This window comes from Hermetia illucens, chromosome 2 (genome assembly GCF_905115235.1).
Source record: "Hermetia illucens chromosome 2, iHerIll2.2.curated.20191125, whole genome shotgun sequence".
Taxonomy (NCBI): domain Eukaryota; kingdom Metazoa; phylum Arthropoda; class Insecta; order Diptera; family Stratiomyidae; genus Hermetia; species Hermetia illucens.
The window spans coordinates 64,077,427-64,093,694 of record NC_051850.1 but is presented as its reverse complement, the minus strand read 5'-3'; the positions used below and the strand labels follow the sequence as shown (position 1 = coordinate 64,093,694).

The following is a 16,268-nucleotide window of genomic DNA, read 5'->3' as shown; positions in this document are numbered from 1 at the left end:
TTGAGACCATGCTAATTCCTCTTTTGTTACATTCATTCAATCTACTGCTGATCGCGATATGCTCGATTTAATTACATGTTCGCAACAGGTCAGTCGACATCCGACTGACCCTGTGACACACTCTATGCTGTCTCGCCGAAGAAGATTTCAAAAGCCCGTAAACCGTTCACCGTGCTTCTTACGGCCACCAATACTATGTGATCAAAATGTCACCTTTAGGGAGCCTCTCTTGAACTGTGTGCAGTTGCTCATAGAAAACATCGTTTTCCACTATATCGGAGGTCTCCCTTGATGCATACAATTGTACAAAAGCGATGCTTCTTATCATGCACTGGAATCTTGCTGTGAGAAACTGGCTTTTAGGTCAATAGAGCGTGCCTTGCGCTATCCGTCAATAACAGTTCGACTACTACTTGACTTTCCAGAGTAAAAAAACACAGTGCCGCAAGGGGGAGGGGGTACAACCAACTCACTTTACTTAAGTTCGGAATGTTCTCACTCGAGTTGGAAAAAGCGAACATTTTGGTGGCCCTCAATGCTGTTGTGCAGAAGCCAACGTACATTCCAGAAACCAATCATAATCCGTTTCCGATAGATAAAGGCCATAGCCGCGAGGTCAATCCCTATCGGAGGCGTTGTTGACGTTTCGGTAGCAATGAAATTTTGAAATTTACAGGTTGCTAGAATTCAAATTTCTTTTAGTCACCTTTTACGATAAGCAGGAAATACTTTGAATGTATTCTTAAACTGCAAACTACCAACCATACCAATAATCTACATACTTGACTTGAATTGATTTCGAAAATTTCTGTGATTCTAAAATATAGGAAAAATAAAACCCCGCACCTGGATTGTTTCCCATCTCTGTACCTGTGCAAGGCGCTTACGGTACTGGCCAAGAAAAAACATCCGTACCATAGAGCAGAATAGATTGCGTTGCATAAGAAGACGTCTCCTGTTATAGGTAGGATTCTCAACGATTGTCATTACTCGCTGCTGCTCTGATTTGCTCGAAAAAGTTCATTTTCGAGTCAACCGGCAATTCAAGGTACTTAAGTATTCGTTTTGACTCTATGATCAACTCGCCGATCTCGACACGGAACACGGGGTAGAGATTCCCTTTTTAATCAAGATGACCACTTCGGTGTTTCTAGCGCAAGGCTGAGCAGTCCTCCATCCGTTTACCCATCGCACCAATATGCCAAGTCTTCTCTGCGCCTGGTCAATGGTGCGTCCGGCATCATAATTTGTATAACCGACTGCGGGCGACTCTTATGGTAAGTCGAGTCTTGCCAGACTATCGTTAGATGCGTTTCAGAGATCCAATAGATGTGCAGCTTCAATGCGTACGAGTCGGAGCTTGCCTTGTGCTCTGTTGTAGGAGCTATAAGACCCCTGCAAATCGTGTTGCTTAGCGAGTCTACTCCTCACTAGCTGTTCGACCATTTTCCATTTGGATCAAACATGCAGACGACAATTCAGAGCCTCCTTTGCCTTCGCTAATCAGTGCGGATCCTTGCCACATTCCAGCGCCAAGTAAAAATGCCGAACGAGATCCGTAGAGAATAATGTCGCAAAATTCGATCCATCTGTTCCGCATTAAATGAGCAGAATCGACTAGCTCCTGCCAGCAACGAGCTTTGCTTTTTCTTTATCGCGCTGCGGAGTCCCCCTTTAGCCTACCTTTGTGGTGTATGCCTCCTCTTGATTATTTAAACGCTGTGCCAAACGGCGGAGCTCATGACACTCCCTGCGAATGTCGGCCATTTCCACCATTGACCAATACATAGAAAGCTTGTCACGGTTGGATGCTGGCAAAAGACAATCTAGAATAAATGATTTCTTCACTTCCTAATCTTTGTGATTTATTTCCTTGATTATTTCCTAAATTATATATTCTTTGAATAGATACATATGCATAATCTTATGTGAAATTCTTTTAAAATGTGATCACGAATTTATTTATTGTCATTGTTTAAAGCGCTTGGAAACTTTTTTTTAATTTTTGAGCTCCGAAGTTAAGAAATTTGAGATCGTTCAAATTGGACCTCCTTAATTATTCTTATCTGTTTTCGGCTTTGCATGTTTAATCAGTTGCAGTGCCTAAATACTAAAGCAGTCGATTACCGCAGTCCTTTAATCTGAAATAAATTGAAGAGTAAAATGTTGTTTCTCACTTGGTATTTTTCTTTTTCAGACCAAATATTTTTAGGATTAATAACTTTGTTTGCGGTGTTTTACGACACCCGAGGGCAAATGCCTTCCAACATCGCACAAGATGCAAATCTTCAGCAGTTGTCTCTCGGTTCAGAAGCCTTCGCAATAGACTTATTCAAAGTAAGCATATAATTTGCTCGTCCTTGGACGTAAATAACGTTTATTTCTACGATTTCAGAGAATAGCCATTGCGGTTGAGAAAGAAGATTATGACTTCATGATATCGCCATTTTCAATTTGGACTCTCATGGTTTTAACAGCCGAAGGAGCGACAGATAGAACACTGAGTGAATTGCAAGGATCATTGAGATTATGGCAAGATTTCTCATCAATTCGAGAAAGCTTCACCAAAATTCAAAAGGCGCTCAAGTACTACCCGCCATAATGAGTGTTTGACTGAGTAATTATAATAATATTTTACATATCTTCCTCAGCATAAACACCAACACCGTCGAAGTTACTTCATTCCAAGCTATATTCCCCGATCTCAATAAACCAACCAACCGCACTTATCAGAGTATTCTTCGGAAATATTACGAAACAGACGTTGTGCAAGTAAATTACCGGCAAACACTAGAAGCACAAAGCCATATTAACGGATACGTTGCGAAAGCTACTAAGGGTATGATCGATTATCTGGTGAATGAACGTGATTTGCTTGACGCACATTTGGTTTTGATTTCGACCATATTTTTCAAAGGACAATGGAAGGTAGGACAACTTATCAACATTGCGTCCGATGAACAAAGTCTAAAACATTCCATTTAGTTCCCATTCAATAGGACGCTGACCAAAGAAGAGCCGTTTTACAGCGAAAACAACCAACCAGTGGCTACAGTTAACATGATGAATGTAAAAGGTCCATTCCCATACGCATCAATCGGGCAAATAGAAAGCCACGTGCTTGAACTTCCTTACGGAAAGGAAGACAGACTCGTTATGATCGTCTTTCTTCCACGTAAAGGTAGAATATACATTCAATATCCTCATTCGAACGTAATCTTTACCTAATTTCTCACTTTCCACCAGGAGTACCTCTTACAAAAGTGATAGAAAATATAGCGAAAGTAGGCATTCCAAGCATTTCAGAAGAGCTACGGAAGTCAGCAGTCGAATTTGAAGACGATGAAGTTGAAGTCTATCTGCCCCGGTTTACAACCATATCCGACTTTCAAATGAATGCTGTTCTGGAACAGGTAAACTTCGAATTTTGAACCGTGGTCCTCTCATGTTAGTGGTGTTTCTTTTCTCCATTTCAGATGGGCATTCTTGACGCCTTCGATCCAAATAAAGCCAAATTCCCTTACATCTCCGAGTATCCGCTTTACATCTCCAATGTATTCCACAAGACCCGAATTGAGGTAACCGAAGAAGGAACAGTTGCGTCCGCCGGCACCGCTGGCACCTTCGCAAACAAAGCCACACCGCCACGATTCTATGTTAATCGGCCATTCGCTTATGTTATATTGGAGAAAACTTCAAACTCATTGTTATTCTGTGGACAAGTGAGAAAACCGAAACTTTTCTAGACAAGCTGCCTTTCCTTTTACTAAGATAAACATTTTTATTGTAATATATACATATATGAGTCAACGTTAATATAATTGAAACATAGTGTGAAGGTGACTGTGTTGATGTCCTTTAATATGATTTGGGCGCCAAAGATGCTTTTTATTACAAGTGATTTTTCTGTTTTATGGAGAAGAAAGCTCTACTGGTTTAATTATTCCTTCGACTTATTTCGAAAGTGAAAGTTCATGAAAAGAGATTGGATACGCAGTAAATAAAATTTCGCCCAAAGATTTTTTACTCCTAATTCTTGTAGCCTCCATCAGACTGGTTTTTATCGGTTTGAATTTTAACTTGAATTCACGTTAATCTCTCCCGTCTAAATTTTGTTAGATAATGATATTAAGCCCCAAGCCGTTGACACTTGTCTACGATGTGTGATCGAGATACACTGGCCTGATACTACAAAGAACTTCGTCGGCGCACAGACAAAATCGCAATGGATTGGTCACATATTTAAGGAGGGCTATGTCCCACTAAGGGCTGAATGGCAACGATATTTAATATTGTTGAAGAACGAAATCATCGTTAAGATTCTGGAGAAGGGCACCCGTCTTGAGTGTGGCAACTGGAGGGGTATTTCTGTGCTTCGTGCTTCCGCGATGCTATTGACTAAAATCATTCCGGAACACCTCTAAGGTTTAATTGACAGAAAGCAAACGGGTTTTCACACTGGATCCTTCTATAGCGACCACATTAATACCCTTCGCATCATTGTGAAATAGTGTTTCGGAATTTAGATCACCGCTGCACTTGCTCTTCATCAATTTCGAGAAAGCTTTCAACAGTGTTAATAAGGAGTGTGCCTGGAATTCTCTATGCAGAAGGGCCGAAGTGTTGATAAGAAAGCGGAAGTGGCACTGGGTAGGTCACACTCCAGAAAGGACGAAAACATCATTGCGGATCATGCTACAGAACGGAACGCACTATGCCCTACATAGGGGTTTTTGTCTACCATATAACAGAGTCTCGAGCGTCCATGTTTCGTTCTTATTCGATTGAGTTGGTAACAGACGCAGCAGATATATACATATACTGTTGACTGTTAAACAGACAGAGAGTGCCTTACAAAGGGAGCAAAGATGTTACACAAACAGGTTAGCTACTGAGCCAGAATGGATCGGATAGTTCTAGAAATCAGCCTCATAATATTGTTCTGTTGGACATTTAACTACTGAATATTAAGCTACTCATATTAAGACGTCATACTCTGCTAGGGTCTTGGTAAGGCGCTGCAGTGTGGAGCCGCTTAGCGGAGATTCACTCTAGCTCCACGTCAAAGTAGCACAGCACATCTCACCACGACTGGAACTCGCCTGAGCAACTCGATTACTTGTCGATGTCCGAACGAGAGCCGCGAGGCCGCGTAGTAACCGAGCTTAAGTCAGTCAGTTGTCAGACTTCAAAAAAGATGTGTGCATCCATCATCGCGTGAATTTTACTAGACTACTATATGTGATGTTGTTAATTATTTACAATTAAATAAAATAAAGACATAAAAGTTAGTTTAGTTAAGTTTTATTAGCCAAAATCTTAAACTATTTACATAAAGCTTTTAAAACTCAAGCTTTAACTGCCCCTCAAAAGTTTAATGAGGGATCCGTTTGTGAGTGCCGAGGAGGACGATGAGACCCAAGCCTGTGAGGGTCTCATCTGAAGTGGCTCTTGTCATGAAGCCGCGGAGCCTATCTGGTACCATAGGAACACGGATGGTCCTATGAGAGTTGAAAAAAATGTCTGGGGAATATGGTCTCGTCCTGGTTATTTGTGATTGGCCCCTTGTCAAAGTTTCATGGTGGGGGTACACCCATATCGCAGGGGACCTCTTTGTGGGCGAGTCCACTGGTATGAATGCTGGGTCTGCAATCAATATAAACCAGCCCCACTGTGCCAATCACAACAGGGCTTTCATTGTTTTCTCCAAATAAACCCTTTGCCGAAGAAGAGCATGCGATTATGCCTACATGGCAAGTACTCACGTTAAAGTCACAGAACCTTCATACACTGAATAATTTAGACACTACTTCAGTTCGTCAAAAAGTGACATATGCGCCAGTTGGGTCTACAAATACTACTGCTATTTTCTGTCTTCGATCAGCGATGCAAGTGGTAGGACTTGCCTTTTGCAACTGCGCTCCAGGTGCAACTTGTCGGGTAAAGTAGGTATATTGGCATCTATAACATCAAACGTCCTGTAATATAATGTTTCCAGGACTTTGAAGCAAATGCTATTAGGCCAATTGGCTGGTTTACCTGTGTTAAGAATCGTTAAAATTTTAGATTTCTTAAATTCCTTTGGTAGAATACACACATTTTGCAGACCAAGGAACAGAATATGATGAGATCCTTGAGTGAAAAACGCTTAAGTTGGTTGTAATTTCGTTTGACGCGTGTATCATGTTCCCCTCACCGAGGGGGAAGAATTAGCCTTGAGTTGACCCATTCAACCAAGTGACGAGTGGCTCCCGTCTTCCTTTCTTCTTCATGGGCGCTCGATGACATAGTGACTCTGCCCCCCCCCCCCCCTCCTAAATGTTTGCCTCCTGCCGCTTCAAATATAATGGGGAAACTTAAATACCTGGAAGGCGCTTTCTGGGAGAGGTCTAATGAGCAATAAAAAATCTAGAACTCAAAGCATTATAATAATTATTTTACAAATTATTTTTTTTCTAAAAATAAAACAGATTTCAACAAAAACCACAAGAAAACTTTTTTCAGTTAGAAACTTTCCGTTAAAATATTTTTAAATCCGTAATTCTCTCCCTTTCATATACTTAAATTTATTTTATTCAAATCAGTCCAGATTCAGAGATGCACGGGAAAGTGGTTGCTGTTTCCCCATGAGTAACCGCACACAATAATCCGATTGAAGAATTCACTGAGCCACAGTGTTGGGTCCTAGCTCTTCGGTTTTTAGAGTTCAGATGCGATGTTGTCAGGTCCTTTGCTTTCCCCGATTTCATTCGTTGCATGACTTCCTCGACTTCAATCGCGCTGACAGGTGGAATTGCTCCAAATGTCGGCAATGCTTCTTCTTTCTTCTCGCGAAATCGCCACCATTTAATGCACGTTGGGCGAATGCGTTCCTGTTTTATCGGTGGCTTGATTCGCAAGATGGCAATCAACGGTCGATATTAATGTAAGATGGTCTTATAGGACGGCTTTGCAATCATTGACGGTGGTAAAATGACGGCGTCTTATAAGAATATAGTCGATCTGCATTTTACTATTCCCACTATAAAATGTAGGAATAATCCTTTGATGAATCATGTATTTATAAATACACATAAGTACAATGTCATGGGTGCCCGCAAAATCGACTATAGGCACTGCGCGCTCCAAACCCTTATCTCCATGACACTTGTTGCTGTCTGCCTTTCCACCCACATGGTATTAAAGTCGCCAGCAATGATGATATAGTCATCATCAGGCGCATTACAGGTTTTTACATCGGGAGATTACTAGAAGCCATCCTCCTCCTTGTCTGTGGGACGTACGCGGTGAAGAAGTGAATAGAGCGACCAGCTGATATAATAGTGAGCTTCATCGGTCGGTAATCAAATTGTTCAAATTGTTGTTCCACTTCTTTAATGGCGCCACGGGAACCGTCTGAGATGTCACCTATGCAGCATTCACTGTCTTTTGTAGCTAGCGTACGTAATCATAGAGAGACGCCTGGCTAATGACTTTAAGGTAGGTGTGCAGAGTGACGCTCGAAATTTCAACGTTATTTCACTATTTTTATTTAACATGAAAATAATATTCGATTGTTCTGAAATTTTAATATGATTTTGATGGAACTTTAAAATGTACAATAGTACATTTTTTAGCTTTGCGTTAATCAATGTACGCTTTTTATGACCAAAGTAGACTCCTTGAAAAAAGGTGATCTCCCTCAAGGACGCACACAGCCTTCTGTGGTGGTCCGAATTCCAAAAAATTAATTTCTTTCCATTCTGTAGTTTTGTCGTAATATAGGAAACCTCAAATATGTAAACATTTTTTGTTTTAAATAACAAATTGGCAACTTTGTGAAAAATATTTCAAAATTTTTTTTTTTATCTTCAATGAAAATATTTATTATTTGAAATTAAATTGCAAACATTTGTTATTAGAAAATTGAATATTTTTGAGGTTCCACATAGTGGTATGAGCGTGCAGAATAGGAGACTCAAAATTTAACTAAATCAGCAGGTAGTTTTTTGTGAGTGCTTTCCCGAAACTTTGAAAAAGTAGTTTCGAGTAAAACGTGTTTAAAGTTTCGACAATAGATTTTTTGTAACGAAACTTACTAATGATCTTCCAAAATTCTCTCTCAAATACGATTTCTTATTTCCTAATAGTAAATATTTATACATAGTGCCTAAACATTGGTTAGCTGACTATAACAATATAGGACCGAGGATATTTCTAGAAAGGACGATTGAATTACCTGCTGCTTACTAACTTACATTTCTATACCTACTGCGGCGCTTTGTGCTGAATTTCAATCTGAGATTTTGATTGTATATTTTGAATATGTTACACTTTCAAAATACGTAAAAAGGGGTGTTTTTTTTTTAAATTGTCACACTACACTAGTACCTTAATTGATCAAACGTTTGCATTTGTCGTCGATTATCAGAAACACCTACTTTTTCAACTCACCTAGCTTGCATAAAGGACAAGGGCCTCGCTATCAGAAATAGAGCATTTCACATTTCAAAAGTGGAAATTTATTATACAATCCCAAAATTATACATATTTATGTCTTTACACACTAAACACCTCGTACACGTTCGTTCCCAAAGTTTTGATCTTCTCGGCGATTAAATAGAATGTTACTAACGATGAGGTTAGACTCGGTCGACTGTTATTGTTCTCTTGGTTTACTGCTGTGATGTTGTTTAAAATTGGAATAATCTTTGCAAGAGATAATTCCATGTTGTTTATATTAACCACATCTCCCGATGTAGACTTAGCCTCCAATGCGCTTTTGCCATTAGCGGTGATTTGATTGGGTGTCTTGTTTGTTTCTGAGAAAGACTCGGCGATGGTATCAACAGCGATGGAGAATCCTCTACTTATACAGTTCGCGCAAAGAGCCGCCACGTCATCGCTTTCCAGAATATCTAAAGTTTCATCGTACATCTTCTTCAATGTTTCATTGCTGTCATCTACTGTTGAAGGGAACACGTAGCGTGTTAGATTCGAATTTGGCTCTGTGGGGTCACTATTGACAGCCATTTGGATAGACCAAAATACTTGTTCGATGTCCGACAGGCTCAATTTCTTTGTAAGAGGATACGCTTCCAATACAAGACGCACTTTACTTTCAATAAGTTTCGTCATATCTCTCAACCCGCTGTGGAGAAAATTCTGCACTAACGATAAATAGGACTGTCGGAGCTCGTTAGATATTTTCGTGTCATCAGATTTGGTGTCTTTGTAAAGGTAACCACCTAAAACATTCAATTGTACCCGCAATGTCACTACCAGAATAGTCGTTGCATAAATTAAGGTAGTCAATCTTGTGAAAGCCATGATTTTAAGATTATCCCATAATTGGAGTTTGTCTTCCGGGTTGGTTCTTAGTTTTTCCAAGATTATTTCTGGGTTCAAAATTTGCAAAATTTCGTCAGAAACATTAGCTGTGAGGCTGACGATGGCCTGGTTGCAAGTGCGTTCTGTTGATTCGAAATGCTGAACGCGTCTGGTCTTTTCAATAAACTCTTTGGTGCTCGATTCTTGCAGCTCAACAAGTTTCTGTTTGGCATAGCGTGCAACCAGGTATGTGCCTCCTACAGCCACACCCACAATAATGAATTTCCTTCGGTTGCGTGAAAAAAATCGTTTCATGCTGTCAAACATATTCGATGTGTTTTATCCTGAAACCAATAAGAGGAAATAATGAAAAATGAAGGCGTGCGAATAAAACCCTTAAGATTTGTTAAAATAATTTTGGATTGTTTTCCACCAACGCAAGGTAAGTAGCTAAGAAGAAAATTTGAGCAGGCACTTTGTTGTTTAGTTGTGGTAAAATACATGCTGTTCACTTTGCCCTAAGAGACGAATAAAAACGTTAATTGAACCTCGGAGGGGCTACGACCTTCAAAAAATGGCTTTGATTGGTTTCTAGAATATGCACAGCCTCCTCAATAATGAGGTATCGAAGTACCAGAATGCTCGCTTCCTCCACCTTGAGCAAGGGATACATTGATATTAGTTGTACATATTGGGAACACTGGAAAGTACTCCTCCATTTGCGGCGTTGCCTTTGGTACTTTGGTAAGTCTACTGATAGTAGACGCGAATCTGATGTCGGAATTTAGCTGGTAGATATCACAAGGGATGATCTCGCGGAATGAAAACCGGTTGCGCACGGGATCTTGACTGCGAGGTTCGTCCAGGTTAACAAACATTACAATTGTGCAGTGTTACATATGCGAAAATTGAATTGAAAATGAGATTGAGATCGTGATCGTGATCGATCATTCGAATACAAGGTGCTAAGAATTCTGTTGATCACTGCGAGGTGAATTGAAGGAATATTTGCGAAAACTCGATCGATAGAGAGCAAGCTTAACTTCACCAGGCATTTAAACATTCTTCGGAATATTCTGAAACAGTATGTGAAGTTTGGATTTCAATTTAGAGAAAGCTGTTGGCAGCGTCAATACCCTGTAAGACTCCGCGTAAGACTAATTGATAGATATTATTAGAACAATATAGGATAGCGTCAAATACCATGTGTTGCATCGAAGTAAAATCTCGGAGAAGCTTGAAGTCCCAAGTGGACCCACGAAACTTCTTGTTCTCGGTAACGTGCTGCATGCTGCTTTCCCGGGGGATTTGGGTGGGAGTTCAATGAACCATGTTATCTTTCTTCAAATATCTCAACTCGTTGATTAGAACAGAGTTGGACTGAAAATAAAAATCAACAAAATCGAGGTTATTAGTCTGACTATTCCGAAACTCCAAGTTTTCGTCAACTCATGTTTGTATTATGATCTGAAACACGTACAGGTCAAACACCCGCGGATATTTGGATCAGAAGGCAGAAATGTTAGTACAGATTACACTAAATAATGGAACCTACAATTCCAAGCTGGCGAACAAGAGCGCCGAGAGGTGTTGGTATGAGGTGGTATCAATACCCGGGGCGATTATTATGAATATTTAGACAAAATAATACTCTTGATTTACAGAAAAAACTGGATGAATTTTGTTGGAGAGAGAGTTTTTTTTTTGTTTTGCGAAACTTGACTGCATTCTACCTGTTCGTTGATTTATCTGATCTGATTGCCACTGTTCGGGCCGTTTCTAAAAGCTGTATGCTATCTGTTTGGCTGTGAAGAATGTTTTTAAATATTTTTTGCCACTAGCACTTAGGTGTAGATCTTCTTTGATTTATCCTGAAAGTAGACTCATGAATCTGTTCTCCAATTACTTCGTCAATGCTGTTTATATGATGGTATGTTTTGAACACCAACAACATCAAACCGCACTTGTCAAACGGGAAGAATAAAGATAGGAGACTACAACTTTGAGATCCTTGATAATTTCTCCTATCTAGGGTCGAAAATCACAACCGATAACAGCTACGATGATGAAATCCGCGCACGGTTGGTGGCAGCCAACAGAGCCTATTTCAGCATACAAAAACCTGTTTTGCTCAAAACGTCTCCCCATAGGGTCAAAGCTCTTACTGTACAAGACAATGATCTTGCCAGTCCTCATGTATTCCTCGGAGACTTGGGTCCTCAGCAAGAAAAATTGCGAAATCTCTCGAGAGAAGAACCCTCCGCAGAATTTTTGCCCCCCTACATGAGGAAGGACGATTCCGTAGCCTTCATAACGACGAAACCTATGAGCAATACCATAACCATCAGGTTGTGGATAAAATCCGGCTTAATAGGTTACGGTGGGCGGCTTACTTAAACAATATGGATAGGATGGTCCCACCCGAAAAGTCTATAAGAGCAATATCTATGGTAGAGAGAGAAGGCGAGGCAGACTCCGCCTGAGATGGAGCGATGGTGTAGGCCAGGACGCCAGGCAACTTTTAAGGATATCGAATTGGTAGACCTCGGCGTAAAACTGGGATGTCTGGAGTTCCTTATTAAGGCAGGCCTAGACCGGATACCGGTTGTTGCGTCGTTGATGATGATGATGATGTTTTGAACAACATGTTGGATTGTAGTGTTGAATTGTATTTCATCTGTGGTGACAGTTGCTGAATTTTAATAAGAATGTGCCCCAATTCCAGGAAAGACTCGGCAGGGTTGCTGTTATATCAAGAATTATTGTATGGAACTTTTCCTGCGCATTGATAAGGACAAGACGGAGAATATAATGACCACGTCAGCACCAAAAACGAAAGAAACAATCTCAAATAGCACTGATCATCTAAGAGCAATTAGGATTGGAAAATACAACTTTGAAACCATTGATAATTTTTATTTAGTAGAGCAAGAAGACATTATTAAAGAAGTGGTGACTTTAGAAAGACGGATAGGACGCAAAACGATTGGGTATTTCAGAAGTAAACGTAAAAGTAAATTTTACGCATCTTTGAGAATTTCCCTTCGTCGGCAACGGCGCAGCTGCGGACAGGAGGGAAAACACCCAGTCACTTTCATTGCGATTGCCCAGTTTTAGCTAGAGTAAGGCTAGCGACACTAGCAAAACAAATTTTTGAGCACCTCATTGAGATCTCTATTTGCAGGGCGGAAGAGTTCCTATTCTTTGTGATCTGAGTCGGCTGGGCTCTTCCCCTTTGCACTTACCACAGCACTCAGGGTTTTACGAATTTGTGGCAAGAAGTGTGGGACGACTCCTTTCATTGGGGAGGTTAAGGACGTTTGTTACCTCCCGCATCATAAAGTGATCCACAACAAAAGTACGGACGATTTTCCTTTCTGCCAAGATTACCACCGAGGTAAATTTAAATGATAAACTATATAATGGACCTAAACTGCAGGACGATTTAGCCCAGGTCTTGGCTAAAGTAAATGAAATGGCAGTTCGCGGCCTCAACGGACATAGAAAAGATGTTCCGAATAGTGAAAAAACAACCCTGCCGCAGAAATTTACAGCGGGTTTTGTATAGGGCGTGCTGGGTCAAGAATACGTTGTCGCGATATCATTTCGAGAAACTCCAGCTTCGTATTTGTCCGTCAGAACTTTACACCAGTTGGCGGATAATGAAAAGGGCGGCCAAACATTTAAAGGAAGACTTCTACGTAGATAACATGTTGAGCGGGGCCGAAACGGCTAAAGGAGCAAAGATTCTAATCCAGCAAATGGTGGAATTATTAGGGTTAGGCAGTTCTAATCTATGAAAATGCACTTCCCAACATCTCAGGTTGTTGGACGGGATGACCTTATAGAGACTGACACTCAATGGTGCATTAGCCCAGAAGTGGTAGCCACAGTGATCTCAACATTGCAGTTGGACGAAGCACCAATTTTTGTAGTTTCAGTTCTTCTGTTGTATCTTGAATGAGAAAGGAACCGGCGGAACTGGAAAATTATATCGTCAATCGACTGGCTAAAATTCGGGACATTGACAAAAAGATCTGGGACTCTTCTAATCAAAGGAGAATCCCGGCGATCGTACTTCAAGAGGAAGAAGATTACTACGAATAATCAAGAAGCTAACACGCATACATTTCATGATAGAGTCATGGCATTCCGCAGTCTATTAAGGATGTGCCACTGGATTCTGAATGATAACAAAGTAATATGCTAGGAGATATAATTAATGGGCTGACCCATTAGCAGTTCGTGTCAGACCAAGTCCTCAATTCTTGACTATGTTAAAGGCTCGTTCAACAGCAACTATTAAAGAATGAATCTGCCCCTTCGTTTGTGGTGATGAGAGCTGTACACTTGGAACTAGTGAATAATTTGACGACATACATCTTCTTAGGCGCTTTTAACCGATTTAAGATAAAGCATGGAATATGAGCTAAGATATCCAGCAACTATCGCACCAGTTTTGTTGAGGCAAACGTCGCCTGATTGTGCAAAGAGGTGCAATAGACGATAACAGTCACTAGACCAAATTTTGGTGTATTGCGGAAGGCACCTATGAAGTCAGCCAAACCAAAACTGAAATGCGCTTTCAAAGAAGCTCAACTGATACCAATATTCGATGAGTCCACAACAGTATTGTACCAGGTGGAAGCATGCTTCGGGGCCCCTGGTACCCTTTCCCAACAACCCCGTCGATTTGAAGGTCTTGCCAAAAAAGATAAAGGCTTTACATCAGGTGATCTGAAAGAGATGGACTTGGGAATACCTGCATCACTTAAAAACCTGCGTCAGATAGTATAAGGAGACTCCCAACATGAAGCCTGATCAACTAGTTTTTGTTAAGGAAAGAGAAACGCCGCCAATCTAGGAGCGATCAGAAAATCCGAGCAGTCACCGTACATTACCATGGGCCACTGGAGAAGTCAGTTGACATTGGAAATCGTTGTATCAACAGAGGCACGAGGTGGCTGTGGAGGACGGTGATAGTACGTATCGGCGGCGGTTACACTATTCAAGTGAGTGGTATATACCTCTGTTCAGCAGAAGATGGAATCCTTCACAAAAACAATTCAGCCTCGGAACTGGACGATGAGCCAGCAGAATGCTATCCGTATATATTCAGCTCCGATATCGAAGGTGGACAGTTAGATATTCAATTAACCTGCTCCTGTACTTGGACCAACGTTAAGACTCGTTAAACATGACCGTGAGTTTCGTGCTCCGTGTAGCATTCATTTTGCTATTCCTCCGGGCAATTGATTACTGACAACATAGTCTCGTCCGGTGGAGAAAAAATTCGAGACGACTCCGTTATTAACCTCGGGAAATTCGAACCAAACAGACGAAAAGGAGTCATTGCATCATCAGTGGCTGGATTTGACCGGGGCTTCAGCTGATTGTAGACAGGCAGGCTGCCCCGCCCTCCCAGCTTGTTAAGATTTACCGTGATTCTAGTATTATGATAGTATTAGTTCCCAACTAGTATTAAGTAATCATAGTAACATAGTTTTCTGAATAAATTAAATGGAATAAATTCTATTCATGAGAATTGGTGGAAGAGTTGTCATACATTGAATAAGGTTTTGTGTGAAACAAAATCCATACATGTGGAAGGGGGTGCATATTTTTTCGCAGAATATGGTCATGGGGGGTATCAAATGAACGGTTCCGATTAATACTTCTCGAAGCTGATCTCGCTCTTAGAACCTATGCAACCGGAAAAAATCCTAATGGTGGATCTAAACAAAATCTAGGCCTCAAAATACATCCCATTTCAATACCTCTTCAAATAAAGTTAATAACAGCATATTACCATATTTTAGAAATTTGCGCTCCTTAAGTTCATCTGCGAGTAACATTATAAGTAATAATCAATTTTGGAAAGTTTGAGGGAAGTCCATATTATTAACGAAGTCATGAAAGGCCAAAGTTCGGCATTTAACATAAATTTAGTGGACTCTAAGGCGTGTATGATGTTATTATCATATAAACTCATATGAAGGGCAGAGTTGGATGTATGAAAGAATATTTTGAATTTGTACCTATGTATGTATGGGAAAACGTGCAAAGGAAATTTTTCACACAAGATGAATACAAAACTTTAAACCTGAAGCGTCCAGCTTCCAGTATTCCGGCTTGTTTTTGTTTTAATTTCCAGTTTAGTCCTTGTGTTTTTTTCCGTTATGGATGGGCGGATCTACACGGTCAATTTCATCAACTTGGTGGATTCTTGGGATAGCTTTTCCTCCCTCCTCTCTGGCCACTCAGGATGGTGTTTTAGCCATCGCCAATTTTCATTTCCCATTAGAAAGGGTAATATTTATGGTAGAAAGAGAAAATCGGGCAGACCCTGCCTCAGATGGGGCTGGTTGTTGCGTCGTTGATGATGACGGAAGGTCGAGGATGATATAAAAGTTCAAGAATTGATTAATCTATAATTGCATTTATTACTTTGCGATCTGCGCAGTGGTTGAAAAGTTTTTCGCTCAAAAACGTAATTTTAAAAGTTCACCGTGAGCACAAGTTCAATGGCTTGCGCATTGCCCGGACAATGTGATTCATTCTATGAATATGCAGAATATGAAAATGTTTATGGCTCGGCCGGCAATAGGTTATGCATTTGGCCTATACATTATTGACTTTGAACTTTACACCTCATATCTATGTATTCAATTTTTCCGGCATAATCTGAGCACTGAATGACTGGAATGTAATGGCGAAGAAATTTGACCATGTTCCGATAAGAGGCACTTACCAAACAACGTCCGTGAATGAAGAGCTTAGGAACAGGCTGCGAATTCCTGAAAACAAATCAACACCGCTAAAACTATCACAATCGCTAAAAACAACAACTCGTCAGCCCATGGGCATTGAGTGTTTTTATGTCACGGAGTTTATCAACTCGTCGCTGTCAGATTTTCACCAACAGTTCTTGTTCATCGAATGGTCATGCCCTCAATTGA

The 16,268-nt window shown here is 40.6% G+C and overlaps 2 protein-coding genes across 2 annotated transcripts in view; one reads left to right on the top strand and one right to left on the bottom strand.

The window, feature by feature from the left end:
• LOC119649757 (serine protease inhibitor 77Ba-like) overlaps positions 1–3,838 on the top strand; it is a 38,844-nt gene extending 35,006 nt beyond the window's left edge. The window contains exons 2-7 of the mRNA XM_038052051.1: positions 2,198–2,337; positions 2,396–2,586; positions 2,652–2,928; positions 2,986–3,181; positions 3,247–3,413; positions 3,477–3,838. Coding sequence (XP_037907979.1) covers positions 2,198–2,337; positions 2,396–2,586; positions 2,652–2,928; positions 2,986–3,181; positions 3,247–3,413; positions 3,477–3,746 — 1,241 coding nt within the window. The 3' untranslated portion in view covers positions 3,747–3,838. The remainder of the gene's footprint in view (positions 1–2,197; positions 2,338–2,395; positions 2,587–2,651; positions 2,929–2,985; positions 3,182–3,246; positions 3,414–3,476) is intronic.
• Positions 3,839–8,478: 4,640 nt separating this feature from the next.
• Positions 8,479–16,232, bottom strand: LOC119647520 (peroxisomal biogenesis factor 3). Its single transcript, XM_038048488.1, has 2 exons — positions 16,061–16,232; positions 8,479–9,653 (listed from the first exon to the last, which is right to left on the bottom strand). Exon 2 carries the CDS (start codon positions 9,634–9,636, stop codon positions 8,539–8,541), a length of 1,098 nt encoding a protein of 365 aa, XP_037904416.1. The 5' UTR covers positions 9,637–9,653; positions 16,061–16,232; the 3' UTR covers positions 8,479–8,538.
• Between the last annotated feature and the right edge of the window lie 36 nt (positions 16,233–16,268).